Source organism: Pezoporus occidentalis, unplaced genomic scaffold, assembly GCF_034315485.1.
Source record: "Pezoporus occidentalis ecotype Australia unplaced genomic scaffold, CSIRO_AGI_Poc_V1 ctg165, whole genome shotgun sequence".
NCBI lineage: Eukaryota > Metazoa > Chordata > Aves > Psittaciformes > Psittacidae > Pezoporus > Pezoporus occidentalis.
Window position 1 is genome coordinate 1051949 of NW_026913477.1, and position 26484 is coordinate 1078432.

The 26484-nt window shown below is 38.8% G+C and overlaps 1 protein-coding gene across 14 annotated transcripts in view; it reads right to left on the minus strand.

Moving 5' to 3' along the window:
• The window catches only part of IL1RAPL2 (interleukin 1 receptor accessory protein like 2), a 388687-nt gene that overhangs the window by 157111 nt on the left and 205092 nt on the right, over positions 1–26484 (minus strand). For 13 of the 14 annotated variants that reach the window (XM_062613304.1, XM_062613301.1, XM_062613307.1 and 10 more), the window contains 3 exons: positions 24626–24899; positions 11567–11753; positions 5753–5906 (listed from right to left, as the gene is read on the minus strand). In XM_062613304.1, coding sequence (XP_062469288.1) covers positions 5753–5906; positions 11567–11753; positions 24626–24899 — 615 coding nt within the window. The remainder of the gene's footprint in view (positions 1–5752; positions 5907–11566; positions 11754–24625; positions 24900–26484) is intronic. The other variant, XM_062613312.1, reaches the window with a different exon arrangement.

Consider the following 26484-nt stretch of genomic DNA (forward strand, 5'->3'; position numbering starts at 1 on the left):
AGCAAACACTTCCCATCCCTGTCAGCACTGGCCATGCAAGTATATGAGGAGGAGCTGATCCTGACGGCCTGAAACAGAGAGGGCTCTGCCCCCTCTACAGACTGCAGTGGTAGGCAGAGATGTCAGTTACATTGGGTACCAAAATCCATACAAACATATTAACCAGGTCTGCTGAAAAAGATCCTTCAGATTTAACTTTGGAATCCCTACAGACCAGAGCTCTGTGCGACAGACATGTCGTTAGTGTAGTACCTCGGCTGCAGAAAACTCTGCTGAATATATTCAGGTCTTCCATTTTTATTCCTCAGCCACCTGCTTTTTTTAACCTTTGTCTTATGCAGGCAATGCTTTTATGTATACCCAGTTCCCATCTGCACAACAATATTCAGAGCTCAGTGACCTTTTAGAGATAAAACTGGGTGGGCTTTTTGATAAGTAACTATTTAAGCAACACTGAAGCATTTCATAAATTCATTACAGATTACTAAACTGCTTGTGCCAAAACATGATGCCATTGGGATAGAATCATAATTGTTTTCAGATTTTTAAGCAAATAACAATTCTTGTAGTTTACATTATAAAAGTAAACAGTTTGTATTCAAAATGACATGTTTCAGTTTAGCTCAAATTAGCTTTTAATTTATCTTAACGCTTTGTGCTATGGAAACAGTCAACAGCCAAATATGTTGTCAGTCAACATGTTATTTGTATGATCATGTTGATAATACTTTATCTACTGTAAACTGATAAGGCTTGGAGTGCACTTACAGACGTACTGATCATCACCCATTGTCTCCTGCCAATCTGTCACTAGACTCCACTGCAAATAATGAAAAATAGGATTTAAAATGTGCAGAAAAGCAACTGCCACCAAATAGTGGACACACTTTTAGCTCATATCCTCATGTATTCTGTGGTAGGTTGTCTCTGTATGCCCCTAGAGAGTATGACTAATCGTTTGCACTTTTATAATCCAATTCACCCCTTGGCTTCACAATAGCAAATCACCATCAACTATTTGTGCTAATAAAGGGGTCCCAAACACACAAAGAAAATCTAGCAACCGTAGCAGGTGTAATCTTAAAAGTGAGCAATGTAATGAGATTTGAAAGAATTTAACTGAAAAGCTATGAGCAGAGTGAATTCAGGCAGAATCATCCAATTCATGTAGCCACGTGGAATAATTTGTCATTTACAATGGTCAAAACAAATATTGCTGCATAAATGACTTTTAGGAACAGCCAGGCATTTTAGCAGCCTGTGAAGAATATGACAGAGTAGAGGCTGAAGGGAACTTGGAGGGCAGGACTGCTGGACAGATTAGTCCAATAATTCCTGAGTGTCATCCAATCCAACACCAGCAGTTGATGAAGTTGGTCGGATGGCCACCTTCTGCTGTCAAACCGGACACTAATTCATCAGTACAAGCTCACAAATCACCCATTTCACACACAGCAGAAAGAGCAAGCCAACCTTTCCCACTAGCATAGCTGTCCATGGAAAAGCAGATACCTGCCTAATAGCCACATCTGCCAAGGTACATCTGGGCCACCCCCACCCAAGCAGGTCTTGCTCCTTGTTAAAAGGGGGTCACCTCTTCCCCAACCTCCAACATACATCTGCTTGCATCTTCTCAGCCTGTCTCCTTACAGACTAGTGTTCCAAACCAAAACAAATAGTGCTGAAGCAGCAGGTAAACATATCAGACATTTTTTCCTCAGTGGCACCTTTTGCTTCCAAAAGCTACTGAAACATTCCTATTTACCAAAACAGAGTAAGCTGGCTGGTGGGGCTGGGGAAAGCAGGCGGTTGCATAAATTGCCTTTCAAAACCAACAAGGTTTTTTATGTTTAGGTTTTTCTTTTTATTGGAATAGTAAAATGGGTCTTTGATAAACACTGCCATTTAACTAGAGTCATTAAAACGCTTATGACATCTGACATTCCTCAATATCTGTAAATTTATTAAAAACTAATAAATTCTGATACTGTTGATTATCTGCAACTTAGTTTGTTTGGGTTTTCCATGTGGGTGCACTTTAATTTATGGCCTAATTAAAAAGTGAGTTTCTGTTATATTTTTAGGCTGTAGAATGCTGGATCGCAGTTGCTAATCTCACTTGTTTGTCCAACACAAAACTACCAAGAAGCAAAGTGAAAACATATATACATATTTTTTTACATAGACTGAAGGTCATATGTTACTTGCTAAGATATAACACTGTTGTCATATTTCTTCAGCAAAAAGGCTGACGAGACTTGTTTCACATCTGTCTGCATAATATAACAAACCCATGAAGAACTAGTGATGAAAAAGCTGTTTTGTTGACAATCTATTACTGTTAAATGCACCCAAACACCAAGATTTAGGCACTGCTCATTAGTGCTGTATTGTAGCTTAGCATTTTGTCTCTAAAAATACTTTGTGCCAAAATACTTTTTGAATATATTCTAGGCTGCAAGCCTTTTCCTCACAAAGAACTACAGCCACTAGAGCCTTCTGTCATCTTAAGCAAACTTGCCTTTAACTTAACCACCAAAACCATACGGTAACATTGCCATCCACATACATTACTCCATGAGTAGTCCAACCATCCCTTTCTACAAATGCCATTTTACCTGTTCGTTTTGTGCTCTGCTAATACAACTCGGTTCACTTTCCCTTTCTTATTATGGCCAGACATTATATCAATGGCTTTCAGTTTCCATCTATGACTCCAGATTTTTTCCTACAAATCATCTCATAGTTGCTAATATTATGACTTAGTTACAGGGAGAAGGAAGGGATTTCCTACTTCCTTTCTACCTCTAACTGATACACAGATCTTCCATTTGGGTGTGCAAAAGTGAGTAGGCAAGACAGGATCAGAGGAAAGCAGTGCCTGAAGATGGGCACATGCTCTCCTTGCACAGCCACAGCCCCTCAGACAACTGTCCCAACACTCTGGCACAGGAAGTTAACGCAGCATATTCTAATAGCTCTAATGATTTCACTGAATGGTCACTTAAATACTCACTCGATTACTAACTAATAAGAGCAGGGCTTTGACCCTAATTAAAACTCTCACCTAGCAGACTCTTCTTGCAATAAATGCTTAAGCAACATTAATACAAACACCAAATACACAGTCATTCTTCACCCAGTCCACCACTGCTCTCTTGTCTATAATTAACTTTGATCAAGCTGCCTTGTGAAATCACATCTTCAGTAAAGCTGCTGCACTAGTCTTGCATATCATTAACTATTCTGATGACCTTCACCAACAGCAAGTTAAATTGTTGCTTCTGGCTCCTACACCTTCAAATTTTTCCCAAGCTTTCCATTATTCTGACTTCTGTTACATCAGCACTACATGTACTCTGGTATCGTTTCACTCTTCAGATGCCCACACTGCATTCACCTACAGGTATTAGCTATTTCATATTGCCACTTCCATAACTACCAGAATCTCCAAAAAGGACTAAAAACCTCATGTACCAGATCTGATACAACTTTAAAATAGGAAAGATCTTTGTCTTACAATTAAGAGATGAAGTAAATAATTCAATTGACTTAACTGGTACTTCGAGTATGGTGCGCTTTAGCAAATTTCTGACAGAACGCAGAGAATCTAACCCAGCCCCCTCTCTCCATGGCAGTGCAGCTCTCCTTCCTTGAGGGAGACGTGGAGTTGCCGTTCCACTCTCAGAATAACTCTTTAATAACAATTTCAGGTTACCAGGGCTGCTAGCAGTGACCAACAGAGTCTTGCTCTTCAAGAGCAATTCAATCTGTATTGTTAGAGGAACTGTCAGGATGTGTGTAAACAGCTACACGCACCAGTATGTAGTTTTCTTTCTGCCTCCCATGTGACATATTCTTCAGCGAAGTCCCCGAGTATGTCATGCACCTGTTCCCAGCCTCTGATATGATCTGCCTCAGGAACCTCTACCTGACATGGCCAGCCACACAACAGAAGTAATCCTCTGCTGCCAGTTCTCTGAGTTTTCTTTAACCTCTCTCCTATAAAGATCTGAACCCACATGCATATAAAATTCACAGAGTGAAACAAAACTGAAACAAGAGAAATAAACTTGGTCAAGAGCCAAGCTGTAAAATAAGATGTTTTTACATGGTTCTATTACATTCATGGTTCTAATCCATACTTTCAGGTTGCCATCTACATGAATTAGCTTATTCCAGAGATACCTAGAGAGATTCAACCAGCAAACACATAACATCAGATATGTCTCCCAAACACTTAAATCTGGAAAAGCTGTTTGCCAATAAATGTGCTTTTATAAACTAAAGGAAATTTAATTTAATATGAATTTCACACCAATTACAAGGGGAACAATTCTCAAGCATTTTGCAAAATTAAGAAGACTTGTATATTCATATTTACAGGTTTATTCAGGTCATAAACCTTCTAATAAAACAAATAATAATGCATACTATAGTTAGATTAAGACAAATTCATTAAATTTGTGTACAAATATACCACACTGTTCAAATAATGAAGAGAACACATGAGTTCTAGCAAGGTCAGGATGAGAGGGAGAGCATAGAATGTCTGTTATCTACAGAATATTCATCATTGGGAATTGAATTAAGTGCATCTCATTTTCACTCTGTTAAACTCAGTTCCTACTCTGGTTGAAAACCAGCATGCTACCTAGGATAGCAACTATCCTCAAGGCAGGTATTATATCTTCATTTGACAGGTCTGGGTCAGGTAGGTCAAATCAATACTTCAGAGATCTGCCCATGTTCAAAAATGGACAATAAAGCATCACATGATATACGAATCTGGCACACAGGGAAAAGAACTCATTTAAAATGAGGAATAATGGTAAGAATAGAAACATGGATTTAACTCAAAATAAAGGGAAGAATTGAATTTTGAGAACATATTAGCTTGATATAAAAATACATACACACATTTCATATAAGAGAGTTCTACTTATCACCATTTTAAGTATGACCCCATTTTAATCAGGATGTCAAAACACAAATGGGAAAATATGCAACCATTTGTTTATATTGTTTCCTGTGAAAGGCTGAAAAAATCCTCAACTGTTTTCAAACACTTGCAAAGTTCCACAGACACTGACAGCAAAATAATAATTATAGATGTCATACTGTACAGTGGAATGGAAAAGGAACAAGAATATATCAGTAGGTAATAATTTTTTACCCATTCATTTCTGATCTGACAAAAAGAGACAGAAAAATACTATTGTATAGTAGGTTACTACACAGACCCAGAAACATACAATGTATGATCTCCTGATAAGTAAGTTACTTTCCCCCTAACAGGCCAATGCTCCTCACTTCATTCTTGAAATAGGTTTTACTAGATTCTTCACTAAAGACGAACTCTAAGGAGGGTGATCCTCATAAACCAAACCAAAGCTTAAAAACATGGAACAATCACTCAAAAGCTTGTTTACAGCTTCAGTCAACCTTTCCTCTGCTTAACTTTGAAGACAAGATTGAAGTTTGAATTACTTACAGTGTGCAGGGAGAACTTAGTTCTGCTCTACCTTTTGCTTTATAACCAGCATTTCCAGGTTTTGTATAGAGCAAAAGGTAGAAGTAACCTGTAGAAATTTATAAGATCTTGATATAAATTTCCCCTAGTTTGGGACTGCTCAGCAACTGGGATTTGGTTTGGCCTTATATCAAACAGATTCACTGACATGTAAAAACCACTTTTTCTTATTATTTCAAAGCTTTATTTTTTCTGTATGCATATAACAAAGATTCTTACCAGTAACCTTCAATTCAACTGTCCTTCGTATAAGCTTTCCTTCAAACTTTAGTTCGCAAGTATAATTTCCTCCATCTTCTTCCTGGACCTCTTGTATTAAGAGAGTATTTCCCTTCTGAATTACAACGCTTCTCCACATTTTTGGCTTACATTCCTGCAGAAAAAAATCCATTGCCAGAATTACCCAGCTTGTACGACATAAGACAGTGTGACCGGATCACATTTTCAGTAGTATATGTAAGTAAACAACCATCTCAATGTATTTTGCTATTCGAATTCAAATATAATTTTGGAAAGCACAAAGATCTGAAACTGGAAATAATTTGAAGACAGAAATTAAACAGAAATGTTTTTAGGGTTCAGTAATTCCTATGGTATCACATGGGCAGTGTTTAATATGTGGTGCCCTGAAGCAATGGTTGAGTATCTTCTCTTTTTCATGATGAAAAACAGCTAAGACCTCTCCTTTAGGATGGACCATTAAAATGTATCTCTGTTTGAGGGGAGTAAGGGCAACATCTGTATGAATTAGCCTGAAGGCAAACTTTACACAAAGTCTCAGGCTAGAACCATTTACCAACAGAAGAAAACAGCAAGAACAACAGCAATTTTGTGATCAAGAGAATCCAGAAGCATGGCTTCCTTATGGTCTTGTTTCTTATAAGCTTTGATTCAGACTTTTCCTGTCACTGGGCTCTTTTTAGCATCACCCCATGTGCATCCTACGATGAGTACATGGCACTAATGGTCTGCAACTCTCAGTGACTTGCCAGGCAGACCTCAGCCGTTATTTGGCAGATTTAGGTTCACCACTACTAATTGTGGTGTTACTGGAACAGCATTTGAGTCCTTCCGTACAGCGTGTGATGCAGTACAGAAAGAGGCTCTCCATTTCCTAATATACAGGATCTTGCAGCCAGATCAGTCACCTTCCACGCTAATGGTATTAGTGATTAATAACCTCTTGGAATGCTCTAGTCTAAAAAGCACAGGCATAATCTGAACATTGTCTTTTTAAAATGATACCTTAAGATTATACATTTATTGTCTCTCAATAACTTTAACATCAAACCTGCTCTGCCTGCCCACAAAATCACATTCTTCTCAGTTCTCTAAAACATGCAGTACTGCCCACAGTTCTGGAAACTGTGAAATTCTGTACCCAGAGCACACAAAGCAACATAGGGCCCAAGTACATTTAACAGCCCTTTATTCCCTGTCTCAAGGTGGCAACATGGAATAAGCTCACAGACTGCAACTAACAATCTTGCATCAGCGACATTCAGGCTCAGCAACTTCAGAGATTCCTGTAAATAGCCCAGACCTATGCCCCATTTTCTGCTTGACTGTAACAGCAGTGTCAGAAATACAGCAAACAAAATAGAACAAAGCTTTATTTTAAGAAAACGACTAAACAAGACAACTTATTGACATGCAGATATGTTGCATGACAGCAAGAGATCAGATAACACAAACATCATTTTTTCAAAGGATTCCATACACATTGCAAATCCAATGTCAGATTCTAAATTAAACAATAATAATAAAGAAATAGAAAGATGGGACTGTGAGCATGTGGCCTTGCACTTGAAAATTAAACATTTACCCCCATCCCAGTAGACCAAATTCAGTTACAATGTGGTCAGATTTCAAATTCTGATACTGAGCAGTACTACTGCAGGTAACAAGAGCGTTCAGGCTATCTTTCTGTTTCTGTTGTAAGGAAAGTAATCTTCTCTTGCATATGAATGTTACTTCACCCACGACAGAGAATGATTAGGATCCAGATCCTATCTGCTGTGTTAAGAGGAATCAGAGCTTATTTTTGTTACTAAATCACACTGACATTGCTCGAGACTCATGCAGGACACAGCTCTGAGCCAGAAAATGCCATTATATCCTTTCTGATTTGCACTCACTTTTTCAGTCCTATTTAAAGGTACATCAACCACCTACTTGGAGTAACTAAATCTGAACACTGGGCAGAAAATATGATTCAGTTCTATTCAATCCTAATTTAGAAGGAATACAATTCCCAGAATACACAAAGTAAGCGTATTTCAGATAACCACCCTTTCAGTACAGCACTGAAAAACCCTTAGATATGTTACCAGTTTTATACTGTCTATTTTTAAAAGTATGGGAGCAAAGAGATCAGAAATACATTTTCATATGCTTTATACTTTTATACACGACATATCTGCACTATGAAGGGCAACACCTTTACTACTACAGAGATTAATGATATAGCACAAACAACATTGGCGCTATTGTGGTTTTACAGGGAGGAGCTGTTCTGTTGGAATGGTACCATTCATTTCCTAATTGTTTCCTTTTTGTATCTTCTTAAAACATTTCATATTAAAAATTATTTATAAGCTTTTCTTTCCCAAATTTTAGCTAATCGATTTTCTTCTACTGACTATGCAGGCTTTCTAAACATATGTTGAAAATGCCTGGTTTATTCTGCCTGGTTTTCACAGGCTAGTTCAATACACAAAACTACAAGCAAAAAGGGGAGAAGCTGGGAAATCACAACAATCCGTATTTTAAGAACAAAAACAGCTGAGAAAAAAACAAGTTAAAAAAAAAGTGTTCATATCTAGATTTTACTGCTAGAGATCTGCTAATTTCTCTAAAAAGGGAAGTGCTCAATGGCACAACTCTGCTTGCTTAACAAATTACTTGCTCTTTCCTGATTCTGCACCATGTTTACCTGCTAGAAGAATCTGAAAACTTCTTTTTCTAGCCTAATTATTCTCCTTAGACATCTTTTGGTTGGGTTGTTTTTTTTTTTCCCAATAATTAACTTAAGCACTACTATGGTTCTTTTTGTTTTTCCCAAAATTCAAGTGGCAGCATCACATTAACTCTCGTTTTTTGTAGGGTAGATAAGAACTACCTGCCTCTCACCTGACATTTTGATTATTTTCACAGCCCTTCCTTCAACCTAGAGGAAGGAAAGAGACAGTGGGAATGGATCAAGACTCCACATTCAAGATGTAACGTACCTTTTTCCTCTGCCAATTGATTTTTCATGAAACTGCTCTTACTGTTAAATCCTGTTCATTCAATCAATCTCGACTTGACACATGCATTTATTTAAAAAGAATCCTTATACTCCCAGGCCTAACAGAGTTGTGTGTAGATCAGTGGAATTAATTGTTTCATCACTGTAATTCTAGCCAGAAGTAAAGTTCATATGACTATTGAAACAAATCCTCACAGCAAATGTTTTATTACTTCTATAGTGTCCGTGTGGAAATCTATTCAGGCATAATTATTTAAGAGCATGTTTAAATTACAGTTAACTCCCTGTAAATCAATGCAATTATTGGCTGAGATTCATTAATCCCTCCACACAGAGAAGCCTTTTGGAAGGCAGGGCAAGTCCTGCACATGGTGCACTCCCACCATTACTGTCCTGTCTGACGGTATTTCATCAGTCACGAGTCCAAGCTCCTCAACTACCAGCAAACTCGCAGGTTCTCCTTAACAAAAGGATTTCTCTTTTCAGCCAAATGTTTAAACAAGGAACCTCGAGGACTTCCTTGTTTTTATATATCTACTGTTCTATTTTGCACAACTTACACTCTCTGGATGAAAAATTTCCCTAAATATTTCAGTGTAATGAAAAGGAATAGCCCCCCAGGGCCTCCAGAGCACATTTACACGAGAAGATGGCTGATTACACCTTCATGTACGTGTCAAACTCAATCACAATGGTAGAGGGAGAATACTTAAGGATCTAGTATGTTATGACTGGAAACAGATGCTTTCTTCAGAAAGCGAGGGTTGTACCCGAAGCAGAATATCACTTTATTCTTTGGGAGAAGGGACCTGCTTTTTTCTGCCTTACAGAGCATGATCTTAAGTCCCAGACTGCACTTTGTAGGGGCTACCACAGTACTCATTGTAAATTTCAAAGGATAACCTATGTACCTTCTGCATAACATTAATACGGGCATTTCACATTACTGAGCTTCCTGACTCATCCCCAGATAACACAGGTGTTGTCAAAGAACTGAACTGATAGTACATTATTGTTAATTATGGATAACGAGGTATATGTAGCAGGTTATTCCACTAATGGCTCTTCATTATCAACCTAAACTTCATAATGAAGTTGTCAACTTCAGCTGTCTCACCATTATCATCAAACCACATTGCTCAATTACAGCACAGTGGTGACTTGTCAGTCAGCTGTTGTACTCCACGCAACCTATGTGTGCAACCCAGATAACATGTGTGGGTGTACAGAACAAAGACCTTTCTGTTCCCTTTCTTGGTCAGCACAAAGCATTGTCGATCTGGGGTTGTACATACATCTTCCTTAGAACGACTTCTGCTCCATGACAGCTAAAGATTATCCCTGACAGACTATTTCTGCAGTGTGCTCTGCAAAGAAAAGAGATCTTCAGTGATCTGGTGTTCAGTAATACCTAGGTAGGTAGGGCAAGAAACAGCTTCTCTCTTTTCTCCAAGATTTCAGACTTAACTGAATACATATATTTTATGTATGAACAGCACTGAAGATATCCACCCATATGCCAAGATAAACAGCTTCAGTGGCTGAAAGGAAAACTTTGTTTATACTAACAGTACTTTGTTTTGTACTACAGAACACGTTTTGTTACTACAAGATAGAACATGTTAGATTTCTGTAAAAAATTGAAATAGATGACTTTTCTAATTGCTCTTTCCTGATGCAACCTGCTAAGGAGGAAAAAAAGATCAGCAGCACTGCACATGTTACTTACGTCACACAAAATAACTGTCTTTAAAGAACATTATTAAGGTTGGCAAATCAAGCACTCAAAATTTAGGATTTAATTAGTTCGCAGTTTTTGCCTTCGTTACCTGAATCAAGTTTGTCCTAAACTCATTCTGCTTTTATCCCTACAGTCTAAACTCTATTTTCCACAAACCCCAAGTTGGCTCTTCCTCTTGCCCAAGTATTTCTTGTCCCTTCTGATTCTCAGCTCTTTATTCTTCTTCATTGTCTCTTGCAGCAATCCATACCCAAGGGCTTTTTCAAATATCAGACTGTGGTCCCAGTCTAGACAACAGGTAAAATTTGCCAGACCTTTCTATTGTCTTGGTACCTGACATCTCCATGACAACCCGTATTTTAGTCACTCTTGTGTTTTCTTGGAGAGCTACAACAACACACCGCTCATAAATGCGCTCCTGAAAGTGGTGTGTGCAATGTGACAGGCCTTGGAGAAGGTGCAGCCAGCTGAGTCACCTGCTGAGTAGTACAAGTATCTAACAGACTTCAGCTAAAATTAACAGACATCAGTAAAACTACTCAAGGAACCTCAGCAAAAGTAAAGGCATCTCTGTGAAATTACCCAGCGGGCTTTGGTAAAAGCAAACAAATGTTGGTGAAATTACCCAACAGACTTCATAAAAACTAACTGGGTAGCGCTACTGAAGCTGGTGGTGCTGATACACCTTCGACTCCACTGAAGGTTGCCTCCCTTTGTTCCTACTACAGTATCAGTTAGGGAGATATCGCACTAAGGTGGAAACTGGTACAGAAGCAGAGTGGTTTGGGAACATGGTACTACTGTTAGAGAAGTCATGTAACCTCTTACACGGAACATGCTCACTGGTCCTGATTTCTGTTGGACAATGATTATGCTGGGTAGTTTTGCCTGCGCTTTAACAGTACTTCTGTAATACTGGGAAAACTTCTTCCAGACCAGTTACAAACCACTGCAGGCTCAGAAAGGTCATCTCTAAGCCTCAGTCTGAAAACAGAAGTTTTGTATAGTTTCAGCACAACAGCAATACAACAGCAATAGTTACCTTGTACCACACCACATCCGGCTCTTTACTGGCTGCTTTGTAATCCTCAATATCAGGACAAGAGATTGTCTTTCTCTTAGTGACTTCTGATTTTTCCAGATACCTAATCTTGCTGTTGTAGCACAGCCCAGATTCATTCTCAGCTACCGTCAAGGACATGGACACCTTCATGCAATACGTTGAGTTTCTGCAAGGACAAAAAGATATTTTCAGTTATTCTACCTCCTTTTTACCATGCTTGTTTCAGCACTGTAAGCTCTTTGTTAAGCTCTCCGTTTCCCAAGCACTTCTGCTGCACGCTCAAATAATGACTGTCATGCTGTGCATTTCCAACATGTGGGAATTATGAGAAAATGTAGACTCATTTCTGATTTGATAATGAAGAACTGTGTAGAAAGTTTGTTGATACATGGTGTAACCCAGAACAGCAGGTCTTTTGAGCTTTCAAATCTATGAACAGGAACCTGTTGGCATCTTAAAGGCTGGTCAGGATACACTGCCCCATTTCCTCTGTCATACGCACTCCTCCTCTACCTCTTTCTTTCCCACCTTAATATTTCACTCCAGTACACGGTGCTATACATTTGAGAAGAAGGGTTATGTGCCGGATGTTAAACCACATGCTGCAGAAAGAATTCCTCCCCCAGAAGAAATTTCTATATAAAATCCTATAGCATATGATACTGTGGTGGGTCGACCTGGACCAGCTGCAGCCACCCACCCAGCTGCTCCCTCACTCCCCCTCAGCAGGATGGGAAGGAGGAGGTAACATGAAAAAGCTTATGGGTCAAGATAAAGAGATCACTCACCAATTACTGTCATGGGCAAAACAGACTTGGAAAAAAACTATTTTAATTAATTACAAATTAAAATAGGCTTGGTTGTGACAAAGACAAAACAACTAAACCACATTCCCCTCGCCTCCTTTTTTACTTCTCTACCTGTCCCTCCTTCCAAGTAGTGCAGGGGTGGCGAACAGTGGGATGCGGTGTGTCCACAACGGCTCCTCGCCACCACTCCCTCCTCTCAGCTCCAGCACGGCTGCAGTTCCCGTCAGGAACACCAGCTCCCCCGGGTCCCTCCACGGCCCTGGCGCTGTTCCTCACACTTCTTCCCTCACTCCCGACACTGCCCTGCTCTTTCCTGAACTCACCTTCCCGAGGCTCCCTCAGCCCCGCTGAGGGGCTCAGCACTGCCCGCTGTGCAGCGGCTGGAACCGGCAGGAACCGGCTGTAACTGGCAGCGCCCAGCCCGGGGCCACCCCTCAGCCCTGCCACCGGTGCTCCCAGCGCCTGCCCTCTAAGCGGTTACACAGGTCAGACTGGAGGCAATATGGCTACATGTTGGCCTTAGAATCTTGAAACATGTAACCCCCAGCACTTCAAACCATGCCTGCTCTACGGCCAAAGAACCCGGTCAAGCCCAGGTGAGCGCAGTGCGATCTACAACTGGTTTTAATTTAGTGTAGAATAAACACGACTAGCCCAGCTTCCACTCTTGACAATCACGAATACAGGAATAAATTGACTTCCTTCAGGCTTGCAACTTTATCAGAGCTATCAGACACACAATAAAAACCCCCAAAACTGGTGTCTGCCATGGTTGCTGTGAAGCATCTTGTACTTTACACAGGATCGTTGCAAGCCAGGCTGTCAGCCTCTGCCCTTCATAAGGTGCGATGGCAAGCTACAAAGTACAAGCAACAATATAATGAGGCCCTTCCTCCCACCATGCATCATTTTGTCATTTTAATTGACTGCCCTACAACCAAAAAAGCCTGGAGTGAACCCAGGGGTGCTGGGTAGTTGAAGGGCAATGTGGAGAGCTCGGGCAGGAGGTACTGCCACTGCCTCTTCCTTCGCAGCCTTGCCACAAACCGGTTTAGCTGAGGCAAGAGGTGGCACAGCAGACAAAAAGTGCCCTGTGCACCTGGAAAGTGATCCATCAGTCAAACCCTGACATTAATGATCCTGGCTGCTTCCCCCCTCCAATTAGAATCAAGACTATGCTTTTAATTTAAATGAAAAATAATAATAACAGAAAAATCCAACATGCCCCATAACAAATCTTTTCTTATGGAATGTTTAAACGTGTCACTCTGTCAAGTAAGCCTGTAGTCGGGAAGAAAATAAAGATCCATAGGGACACTTTATCACGACTCTAAGCTTCATGCTAAACAAGCACTGACAAAACTGTGCAAATGGCTCCCTGTCAAAGGAGTATGCCACAAGCAGGTATTTGCAGAAAGAGGTATTTGCAAGGCAAATCAACAGGCAATCTTCAGAACACTCCCATTTTCAGCATCATTAGTGTTAAATATTCAGCAGAACCACACACTTCCCCATCCTTACCCCCTTCTGTTAAATATGTCACCTGTAAATTTATGTAATAAAGTGGGTGGATATTTTCTCTGTCCCTTACCTCAGAGTGGAAAGGCTCACCCTGCACATTGCCATGATGTCTTTCACTTCAGAGCCTATAACAAAATCTCATCCACACAAACTGCACAGAAGGTATTATTCTACATGAAACAAAAATTCTCTGGACTGCAAAAAAACCCACATAATTTGGGGTAGGCATTTCAGAAATACTTACATGATTTAGTGAGCATAAGTCCACTCTCCCAAACTACTTGCTTTTGAAAAGGGTTACTTTCTTTGTAGGAAGAAAATAAAACATATTCAGAAAGTTTCAATGTTTCCTAATACAGCACTGAAAATCCACAAAATATGGATACATCCACCGAGTATTATCAATAGTAATTAATTAGTAATGATTCTTAGTTTTCCTGAATAACTACAAGTATTACTGAGTGCAATTAAGGTCATATGTGCTCAGTAATAATGACCTAGGCTAATCAAGACTGACTCTGAATAGTTGTCCATTGGTGTTATTTAATAGTGTTGCATTTTCTTCTAACAATCTTGCATTATTTAGATTGTATTTTGAAAAGCCCTGGAGGCTACTTCTATTTAAAATGCTTCCTGGAACCGTGACCTAAAAATGTAGTACTCTTTTCATTAGTTACAATTAGAATTGAGTAGAATTGAGAAAACTAAGTGCCTGGTGAGTACTATCACTTTTGTTCACGCTCCATGACCTAGACAATAAATCTATTCAGGCTCATGATGAAGGAAGCCCTCACTAAGTCAACAGCAACAGACTTGAAAGCTTTATGAATGCTGCACCAGCCACTCAAGTTAGCGCTACTGCTGGTAATTCAGAAAAGGGCAACTTTTGCAGGAATTCCAGTGAATGAAGCAGCAGCCTTCCTTTAATCTAGTCAGTTTGGGATAACAGTTATATTTCACTCATGAGCAAAAGGAAACACCAGTTTGATCAGCCTCATTGTCCTTCTCAATTTTGAGGCAGAATTCTGGGAGGCAAAGAAAAGAAAGAATTACTTGATAGTACAAAGAAAATAAAATTGCCTATGTTTTCACACTGAAACTAAGATCTGTAATTCCCTATTTCAAGGGAATAGTTATAAACCAGGCCTACTCTCTCGACTGGAAATGTGAAGACAAGTTTAGCTTTGCCAGAGTTCACAAAGCAGTTTCTTTTGCTCTTTGTAATCCCCGGCTACCTGGAATTGGCTCAGAACCACAAACTGAAGCCAGCTTAGAATCCAATAGAAAACCACAGGGAAAACCAAGGGAGTTTAGCAGGTCTCAAAACAAAAGCAAAGCAAACTGTGAGTTTGGCTTGACTTCGAAGCCAGGACAAGAGGGAAAAGGGGAGGATATAAATAAATGAATAAGAAGGACATTTGAAATTGAAGTGCAATCCCTACATAATTTTTCATCTTGTTTTGGATTCAAGACAATTCATCAGCCCTAAGGCTGAATTCAAATTAGAGGAAATATTCACAACTTTGGAAAAAAACTCCTTTGGCATGTGTGTTTCTGCTAAGTGAGGGTGGTTTGTTAAAAGAGTCAAATAAAACAATTTTGTCTCTAGTAATCACAGACCCTTCCCCCCTTTGTTGATTTTCTCATAACGAGGAAAGAAGCAGCAAAGTGGGTTAGTATTTTATATTGAGTAGATAAAATAAAACTAACACCCCCCCCCCCCCCCAGCCCATAAACTAACCCATATTTTAATTGCATATTTATACAAGAGGACTTTTCTTTTTCCCCTTGCAGGCTCATTTTTTATTCAGTGTTTGGGTTTTTATTACATTCTAAGACTTTGGAGGTAGATCCAAAAGCTGGGAAGTATATTTATCAAAGCAATGCTCAAGGAACAGAACAACTCAGACTTCTCCCAACATACCTAAACGCTCTGGCTGTTCTAATGACATTTTCATTGGCTTGCTGAAGTACTAATTGCAGGACTGTATAAGTCAACCTATATTCCTCTTCGCTTATTCCAAGTTAAAGCAGTAACAGCAATAACTACACCATCAACCGTCTTTGCTGATCTGAAGGGCCACAGGAATTAATGCTCTACCAGATCTACTACCAACTGCTATAATAAAGTGCTATGTTATCAGCTTTCAGACTGAAGTATTTGATTGCTTTCCTATCTCTTCATGAGAATTTTATAAACGTATTCCTAAATTTTACATTTCACATAATGGTTACCAAGCACTTCCATTGTTACCTAAGCGTGCTTTGTTCAGATCAAATAAGTCATTGTTTGGTGATCTGCTTAAAGAAAAATGAGTTATTTATTAGAATTGTTTTTTTTTCAGATCACACAAATCTAGCATCCTCCCTAAAACAAATGGATTATTACTTGCGCTTTCAAGTGTTAGCTTATTTCTTGTGGACTACCACTGCTGCATGTTAGGGGTCATTATCTGGAAAAGATTAATTTCCCACTTAGGTGTTAATCACTCTCAGATGTGACAAATCACAGATCCTTCAAAGTTTTCTTTTTTTTTCCTTTTTAATTTGTCAAGTGAGAGAGCAATGCCTGAAGAGGAACACTTCAATAGATGGCTGGCACTGCTGCAGCTGCTCCCTGATCCATAAGCCAAAAGGTGCAGTGATTTTGTGGGTTGTCTGTGTGGGCCCTGGCACAATTCCAAACATTCCTGTCTTGTATTTTGCTTGCTTGTTGGTGTTATAACTGTAATTCTAATACCAACTCCTATGCATGATAAAGAGAAATCCTAATTCCATGTTACCCCTTCTTCAATGTTTGACTCATTCTCAAGATTCTACTAACAAAAGAAAATATCATGGAAGTATGATCTCAGAAAATGAGGTGCTAAACCAGTAGATATTACAAATCCAATGTTCTTGCATTATCTTTACATCCTCTGATCCTCGATCTGCATTGTGAATCCAGACAGAGGTACCATTCAAGGCCCCATTCCCTTCAGGTAGAAAAAGCATTTCAGCTGAGCTAAGCCAACACTCTCTAGAAGTTTTTCTTGTTTCTGTACTTATTTTCTCCCAAGATTTAATTTCTATACAAGATTCACTAGAGACAAGATGACAATTTCAGCTTGACCAAGACATTCCAGATACCCCAGGGGCCCATGTTTTACAATGAAGAAAGGCTATCTCATTACTGTTCAAAATAAAGCATTTCTGAGCAAAGTCACCGAAAGGTATTTTTAAAAGGCTTATATTAATGACAGCCTGAAAACCAGATATCCAGAGATGTCTCAAGTTAACTATCAGGAATACAGTTCTCACCAGAGGCCCTTAAAAGCAAGACCTGTACTCCTCACTGTGAGTTAGCCCTTTTTAGGGAATTTTTGAGGCTTGCTTTTCTTCCCTGGAACAAAAGAAAAGATGTTTGGATCTGGCAGCTGGGTAGAGTTTCTCTCTCAGCAAAACTTAGATCTGAGTTTAAATTAAAGTTGGACTTCAGCTAACATCCTTATTAAAATGGAAATGTGACATAAAAATGTCAGGATGTGCCTAGTACAGTCAATGATAAGCCCATAACAGCAAGACCACAATTTGAAAACTCAGGGGTAATGTCTAGTATCATGGGTTTTAAATCTTTCTGAGAACAGTGACAGCCAGTCTGATTTTCACATGGTTAAGGGGCAGGAGGAGCTATTTCTTTTCTGTTTGCCTTCACACATATGCACTGGTCCTTCTGATCTCTGTATGATGATAGAAGCAATGGAAAATCAAACAAATTACCAGTCAGTCCAACAGGGACTACTTGGGGGTAGAGAGAAAATCTCCTAGTATTTAAGCTGAATCTCACAGGTCAACAGGGTTCCTTGGTTCGGGATTCTTTTTTTTTTCCAAGTCTTCAAAAATGTTAATTATTAGAAATGAATCTATGAGAATATAATACATAACACAGAAGAAATGCAGAAGCTGAAAGAATATCAGGCTATCTCTAGCATATCACACTGAAGTTCATCAATTATCTGGTCTCTGTCAGCTTCAGCACATCCTGTTCCAGCAGAAGAAATCCTGTAATTGGCCACGTTTGCTCTCTTCTTCCTTGCCCTTAAGAATTACAAGGCAACAAGCTACCCGGAAGTTTACTACTACAAATGACTAAGCCTTTTCATTTATTTCCTAATACTTTTCCATTAGAACTGTGGATATTACTGTTAAATTATATTGTCTTACTGAAAAGCCCCATTACCAATGACATAAATCTGAGGCACAGGGACAACTGCTCCCAGGAAAGTATTAAGAAATCCCCTTTTAATGATTTTGTATTTGCAATACCCTGTTTCTGAGAGCACTGAACACTTTCTCCTTTCTTTCTTCCAAATCACACGTGTGAATAAGTGTATCTACTCCTCTATGCCTTTTTTGTTATTACACACATAACACACAAAACAAAATTGCATTCAGGATACCCATCAGACACGTCATTGCTAAACCTCACTGACTTTGTTACCTCAGGGAATAAAACCTGTGGAACACATCCTTCTTCATGCATTTAAGTCCTATATTGTAGATGCAATGAGAAAGGCAAGCTCTTCTCAGTTTGTATATGGGCAATTAAGCACATAAACCACTGGATCAGTTATTAGCTCATAAGATATATAAGGAACACTTTATGATAGCATCCTCATGCCAGTTTACAGTGAGGGATGTTCGAGTCCTACAGCTGAATCCTTCTGTCTGTGTCTTCCCTTAAGTGCTTGACAGAAAAGAAGAAATTATTCTCCAGGATCACCTATCAAATACTAATTTAACTCCCTGTGATTTTGTCACCTTGTGCTTTGGGCATGATGTATTTCCTCAAGAAATCTTCTATTTGTCTGTCCATTCACAGGACACATACAATATTGTGTACCAACATGCTATAGTTAGTGATGGCTCGATGTGTATTTCAACAGGAGTGGTACCTGGGTAAGCACATTCCCCTCCCCCTGAAGAACAGAAGGGACATGGAAACTCCCTGACGTATTGGAGAGGAGATGGCTGAGGAGGGCTAAACAACATCTTGGCAATAGGTCTCCCGCATGCAGAGTTGACTGCATGAGGGAGCAGTCACTCCACTTTGCATCCTTTCTCTCAACCAGGCAAGGTTTGAAGCCCACCAGGGAAGACACTTCCTTCATGAGCAACCACTGACAGTGAGCTGAAACATTATCGAAGCACTGCAGCACATGGAGCTTTCGTGATGACAGTCTGTAGGACTAGAAAGTAATGTCAGCCATTTTAAAGGTATTTAAAGCTGTGATTTTATCATTAAGAAAACTGAAAGATAAACAATATTTTTCTTGTGCATGCTGCTGCAACACTGAAGTCACTGGATGCTCTCCAACCAAAGAGCAATATGGGCATTTCTGCTTGAAACCCTGACTGCTCCTGCAGCTTCTCACCAACAGTAAACACAAAGGGTGTCAGTAAAACAGAGGATGGATATTTTCTCTTTTAAAGCTTTCTAGAAGAAGAGTGCGAAAAAATATACATATCACCAGGCAAAAGAAGCAAACCCTTGGTTTTGAGTAAATCCAAGTGTCAAAAGAACAGATAGAACTGATTTCTCTCAACAAAGACAATGTCATCAAAATGATTTGCAGGAGCACCATCAGTTTTTACACAATTTTAGATAGAAAAGATTCTACTTTCTTCTGCATTTTGATAATGCCAAAACATTGTATCTCAGTAAGTTAAGTTTTATTTTATCATGAATCATACTCACTATATTGTATCTGCTCTAACACTGTATTCAGGTATTGAATACCATATATCACAGGGATTTTGTTTGTACAGAATCAGTTGTTTTTAAAGTGGGAAATGTCACATGCTTTTAATGTGTGACATTTAATATTAGTGTCATACAGAGCCTGGGAAGACTATGCCATGCTGAATCCATGCACTTTCTCAAAGTGTGAAATTCAGCTGCTTCTACAGATACGCCTGGGACAGTACAGTATGAAAGCTGGTCACACAGCAGTGTGTAAGTCTGATAAGTAACCATGAGATACATAATCCATCATCTGATAATTAAAGACCCTGCCCACTAGAAGGCATCATCTTTAGATCTTTCCAGGGAAAGTCTATGGGGAAAAAACCACACATTTGCCTTTGAAGCATAGGGAAGGAGACATTCTATGACCAAACTGGAATTACAACACTGTGTTCAAAGGGATTTGAGATACAAAATCACCTTTGACATAACAGTTGAGCACTGAATAAAGCCAAAGCACCTGAAAATGAAACATTCTGTAATGAGAAGATAATTGCCATGGACAAAATGAATTTCTGTATTAAAACACATACTGCAAGAACCATGAGAGACGGCTGCAGAGAAAGCAGGCAAACCCTACACATTTTCACATCATGATTTTGTCCAACTTTCCTGTTTGGTCTCTGCTGAGATTTGAAAAAACCTCTCCTTTCACTTGGAAGCCAGACTTTCAGCACTCAGAGAAGTGGTGCAACTTTTCCTGGGATGCCGTGTGCATACTGCAAGTCCATGTTCTAGGCATTTGAAACAAGTTCCTCAGCTCTGCCTAAGACCCACAGAAGTGAGAACACAAAGGTTACACCGCAAATGAAGTTTTACTGACAGGCCCTCCAGGCTGTCTAAGTCTGATTTTGATTTGCTGGTCATGCACTCCACAGACATTCAAAAGCCAGAAGGCTTAGAATCTACTGTCAGTCTATTTTGTTATTGCTCAGAAAGTAGTATCTCAGTGTTTCACCAATGGCTAAGCAAAGGCTTGATTCTTCTGTGCACGTCCATAGCAATGCTGTTCCCCATTAAGAAATGTGCAGATAGGGACAAAGGAAGGGAAAAAAGATGCAGATTTCCTAACTTGGTTTGTTGGTAGTTCTCTGGCATCAAATGCTGGTATTAAAGACCTGCAGGCTTATTGCCTCATAGACATTCAAGGCCCTCACTCCCTTGTTACTCTTATCCTGTACAAAAAATGAGGCTTAGCTACATCAGCCAGTCTGGCAAACACAAACCTCTACCTCGTGTTTTCCCTGCACCCTTGCAAGGCCCAGACTTTCTACCCTCCTGGTTCACATTACAGGAATTGAGTTATTTTATTTCACCAACAGTTAATTAACAGCAAATATACACTAATGTTTTACTGATCTTGCTTATAAAGCATTTATTCAGTACTTCAGTTTATTTTGGAGCTGCGCCCAGTTAGAAGGAAGGGTTTCAGGAACAGTCCCTGATATAAATGATATAAATGTCCCAACATTTATCTGGGATCCGTAGTGAAACACACATCCATCTATTGTGAGAATCCCTTCTGGGTGTCAGCAGATCTAGCTGTAGTAATATCCCTGATTTGGCACAGAATAGACACCTGAGAACAAAGCAAATCCATGAAACTCACATGAACTAACACAGCTCAACTCTGCGCTCTTTTAAAAGTCCCTGCAGAATCAGGACCCCTTACTATGTTACAGTTAACACTGGAGAAAACCACCACCTTTTGGTTGCATTTGAGTGTCAACTCAGTGTCAAAATGTGGGAAAAGAGAAGTAAGTTTTAACGCAACAATAATTCCCTCCTATTATACACCCCTCACACACACCTGCCTATGGAACAACGCCTAATTGGTCAATAAAGGAGAGGCAACATTTAAATGATGGTATTGAACCTCTTCAGCCTGGAGAAGCAATCCCTTTCATTAAGGCTGCTCTAATATTCCTTAATTTTATTCAGTATTACAGGTTCATTTACAGAACAGACATTCTGATTATTGAAATGACAATTCTGTATAAGAAAGAATTCACTGACACATTCAATTTTTACCAGTCTCCAAATCACTGTCAGATCAGCCTATCCTTCACCTGCTCACACACACCCTTTTTGAAGAAGCTTCAGAAAAATTCCTTCTAATTGCTTCAAAGATACTCATACCTCAATCCTACGAGCACCTGTGAGCAACCAGAAAATGCAGCTTCTTAAAAACCAAGTTTGGGTTTGGGGTTGGTTTTTTTTGTGGGTTTTTTTCTGGGTTTTGGTGAGGTTTTTTTTCAGAATTGTGAAGAACCTTTTCAACAAATTGGAAATTCAGAGAAAAGTGCAGTTAGAATTTTCCCCATAGAGTTTTTTTATTTGCTACATTTTGACTGAGAAAAAAGTAACAAGCTGGGGCAGAGTGCATTGGCATGGCTCCCACCGTTGACTATGACATCTTTTATATACAACTTCCTAAAAACCCTTGGTGTTCAATTCCCTTCTATTTGAGAAGATTTTCCCAGCTTAAGAGTGTGTCCTTCCTTTCAAGCCACAAACAACTTCTTGACATCCAAGCATCTCCCTCCCTTTTGCCCTTTTGTATAGACAAGGATGAACTGTAGATAGAACTGTTCAAAGACAAGAGACTTCAAGTGGTTGAATGCAGCACACGCTAGACACTGGGACAGGCAAATGTGTGGTTTCACCCCTTGAGCAGCACAGGGACTTGCACCAGGGCTTTCCACGTCCTTGGAGAGTGGCTAGAAAGACATAAATTTAGAACTGAATTGCTTCTGATTTCCTCTTAAAAAACCTTAATGAAAACTCCCTTGTTGAGAAAAACTTCAAAAGTTTTACATTTATCTTGAATCAAAAGCATCTTCCTTCCCATTTTTTTTTTCATTTATCTACCAAGCCAAAAGAGTCCATTATGCATGCACCCCTAAACCCTTGCACCCTAAGGGGCCGGAGTCACCTCTTCATTTCCATTGCATTGAGTTCTCAGTCTCCATTCATCCAGTGTACAGAAGAAGGCATTTATAACAGAAATTGTTAATATTCCTAGAAAATAAAATCATATTCTAGAATTACTGCTCTCATTTGTGACCTCTTAAAACCTCACAGAGCAGGTGAGCCTGGTTAATGACTAAATTGCAAACATCTGATTATCCCCCTCCAAAAAATGGATTAATAAAGCTGAAATTACACAGTTAATGGTGTGGGTAGTCTACCACAAAAGTGTGATCATAGTTTAGACCATTAGAGCTCACCTATTTTAATGATACTGAATCTATTACTATTGCTATTTCCTCAGCTAATTTAAGCCACCTATGATTTCATAAACAGTAACACCACGGATACATTCCCAAATTTTTGGAAGAAAAAACGAATTCAGTAAAGAAAGAAATACAGTCTTTTATGTGTAACCACTATATACAGTATTCTGTATTCTCTGACATAAATCTGAAAAAGGCAAAATTATCCGTAATTATATAAATAAGTTCTAGCCAAAGCAGGAAAGCTGCAGAACTGACAAGGAAGATCTTACTGCTGTGCAATGCCTTCTAAGAAACATGTCGTACAGTTTTTATGTGAAAATGAGGAGAATGCATGAATTATTTAAGAACTTGCCCATTTGTTACCCAAAACTACTTTGCCATGTAAATGAGCAGAGCTTTGAAATTTCCCAGAAAAAAAAGCATGTCCCAGAATTAGATCCAAGATCAATTCTTCATTGTTCAGATTATTCACGTTAAAAATTTCCAGAGTATTAAACCAGTAACTTGATTATCACAACAGTGACTTCTTACAAAACCAAAGTACAGCTCCCTTGAAACATGTAAATCACTGTCTGCCCATAACATTTCAGAGTTCACATTATACCAGGCCTCTGACAGAGCAATTAATAAAAGAATAATTAACTCTGAAGGCTGCAATACAGCCTTAATGGTCAGTTTGGCAGATGCATCCAGTATTTAAACTGGACCTTGGTCACCAGCACAAACGACCACAAACCACAGCACAATCTCTGATTTTAGCAGCATTCTTCAGGATCCAAATGGACTGAGGCAGCTGAGACAAGGCAGCAGGACTCAGCAGAGATGGAGAGAGAGCAAATTCTGGGCTCTGAACAGTGATGTTATTTTGCTGTGATATTTGATATTAAATTTGTCAAACAAAAAAAAAATCATAGTTTCAGTATGGAGCTGCAGACAAGGATGAATCAAGCTTCGTTCTCTAAAGCCAAACAGTTTAAACCCAAATCATATAAAGTATCTGTAATCTCCTTTTAATTCAAAACTGGATCATTTAAGGAATATTTATTCATTCATTCTTAAAGAGTCTTGCTTTTTTATCTTCTCATTTTAGGCAGAGCTGACATCAACATCCACATGATGGAAATCACGAGCTCCAGCACATGCTTAATTTAAGGCTCATCCACAGTTCCAAAATATTTCTGAGACACGCATTTCAGTGCCTTACCAAATGAGGTCTGCTTAGATTTATACCAAATCATAACTGTATATTAAAATAAACATTTCTTCAAAACCAGACAGAGCTGTAACTCCCCATGGCCTAATCCCATCAGAATAATTGAAACCGTGTCTAACTCTTGAATAACACAGAGCATTTGAAAAAGAGCATTACTTAACCAAAATACTCATGATTCAAGAAGTATCTAGTTCTGAAGGTTTATGGCAAATTGAGAATTTGCAAATGTTGGACTTAAAATAATAAAGTAATTAACAAAGCATGTATTTAATTATAGCTATTGAAAGAGGTAACTATAGTTACTAGGGAAACTAATTTTGAGACAAAGAATTATATGACATACATTATTATGAGAATAAAAATAATGAGCATATATTAACTGGAAGAATATCTCAATCCTGAGACCTAAATTTAAACATTTTTTCTTAAGCAAGCCAATCTACACATTCTTAGATTTAACACAATACCCACCTTAGAACACAGGTGTAGAAACCACTGTCTTGCAACTCAACTGAGTGAAACCATATTGAATCTTCATCCTTGCTCATCCTAACTTCAGAAAATATAATGGGCTCTTCTAAATCTCCTTTGTTTTTGTACCACATAAGCCTAAGACCTGTGCTTTGGGCCATGCTATAATTAGTTCTGATATAGCTGTAGAAAAGGGCACATTTCACTCGGACTGGTTCACCTGCCAAAGCCATGTATGTCTTGAGATCCACTGACCAGTCAATGCAACCATCAACTGAAAGCAAAACAATAATAAAGAAAGATTAGAATCAGATATATTTTTTCAAGATAGTGAAAGGCAGCTTGTGAAATACAATGCAGTTAATGAATCACAGAATCATAGAATCATAGAATAGTTAGGGTTGGAAAGGACCTTAAGATCATCTAGCTCCAACCCCCCTGCCGTGGGCAGGGACAAGAACCTTTGTTTTATATCAATGTGAAAAACCTGAAGCAGCTTTAAGGGTCTTACTAACTTAGCAATTAAAGGGTTTTATGTACCTTTTTTAGTTACATGTAAACACAATAAACAGCACACACTGGGCCTACTCAGTTCCATTTCTTCAGAATATCATTACTTTCATTCCCAAAACACTAATTCTTTAATAAATAAACCAAGTGTTTTCATCTTAACTACTTGCTCCTGTAAACCAATTTTGATTTTTTTCTTTGTTGGAGGAAAATGTACATTGGCATCTGATCCCAGTTCTGCCCCTTAAAACTTTTCCATCCATCTTAGCTAATTATGTTAAGTAAAAAAAAAAAAACAAACCAGATGAAACATTCATAATGTTCTTTTCAAAACAGTTTCACATAGCTTCTTTTTTTTTTATTACAGCCTACTCAGACTGTAGAGACAGGTATGATACACAACAGGATACTATCACAATATGCTAACAATGCAATCAAGCTTTTACAGGAATTGTACAAATATGAAAAGGGATCTTTTGATGTTCTGTTCAGAAAAAAACTTTAAAAATTAATTGATGTCAGCCAGTTTAAGAAAAGATTACTTCTCCCTGCATTTTTTTTTCTCCTGTTATTTCAAATCATCTTTGTTACAATATGATCCTTGTGCATGCGTATGTATCAACATGTAATTCCCTCTCACAGATCAGAGACTTTTTAATTCAATTATTTTTATTGCTGGAAAAACTCTAAGCCTGAAAACCAAGAATATAACCAAAGAAAAAGACTGTCAAGGCAGATCACCAACAGGCAAATACACCACCTATATTTATTAGACTTGATGAAATGTATAGGGTTTAGAATTTACTGATCGCATGCAGCTACATGTAAGTGGAACATCTTTACCCTTGATGCAGTTACCTCAAATTCAATCAAGCAAAGTTCAAGTTGCCTCTTCTGCATTTACAGTATCAATTCTCAAGCGCTAAGTGTAGGTATCCTCATACACTCTGCATTTCATATACACCTTGAATAGCATTCCCTCATTAAGTGATTTTTTTATTTACTTCCTAAACAAATGTAGTGAGCCAAAATTTCTATACATGGCAGTGTATCAGAGCCTTCTACTCTCTGCTTTTTTTCAAGCTATGCTGTTTAGGCTGGTGTGAATTCACAATTAAGGAGCAGTGCAGAGTTTACAGCTGCAACACTGAACTCTCCAGATGGTTCATTCCCGCTGTTCTCCAGGACATACAGGTATTCTCAAAGGCACCCTTTCCTCCTGTGCTTCAGCAAAGTCACAAATGTCTAAGCAGGGGCATAAGCCAAAATAAATAGGGATGCTCAGAAATAGAATTTAGATCCAAACCAAATCAGCCGATCTAATTAATTCTGTCAATCTTCTGTCAATC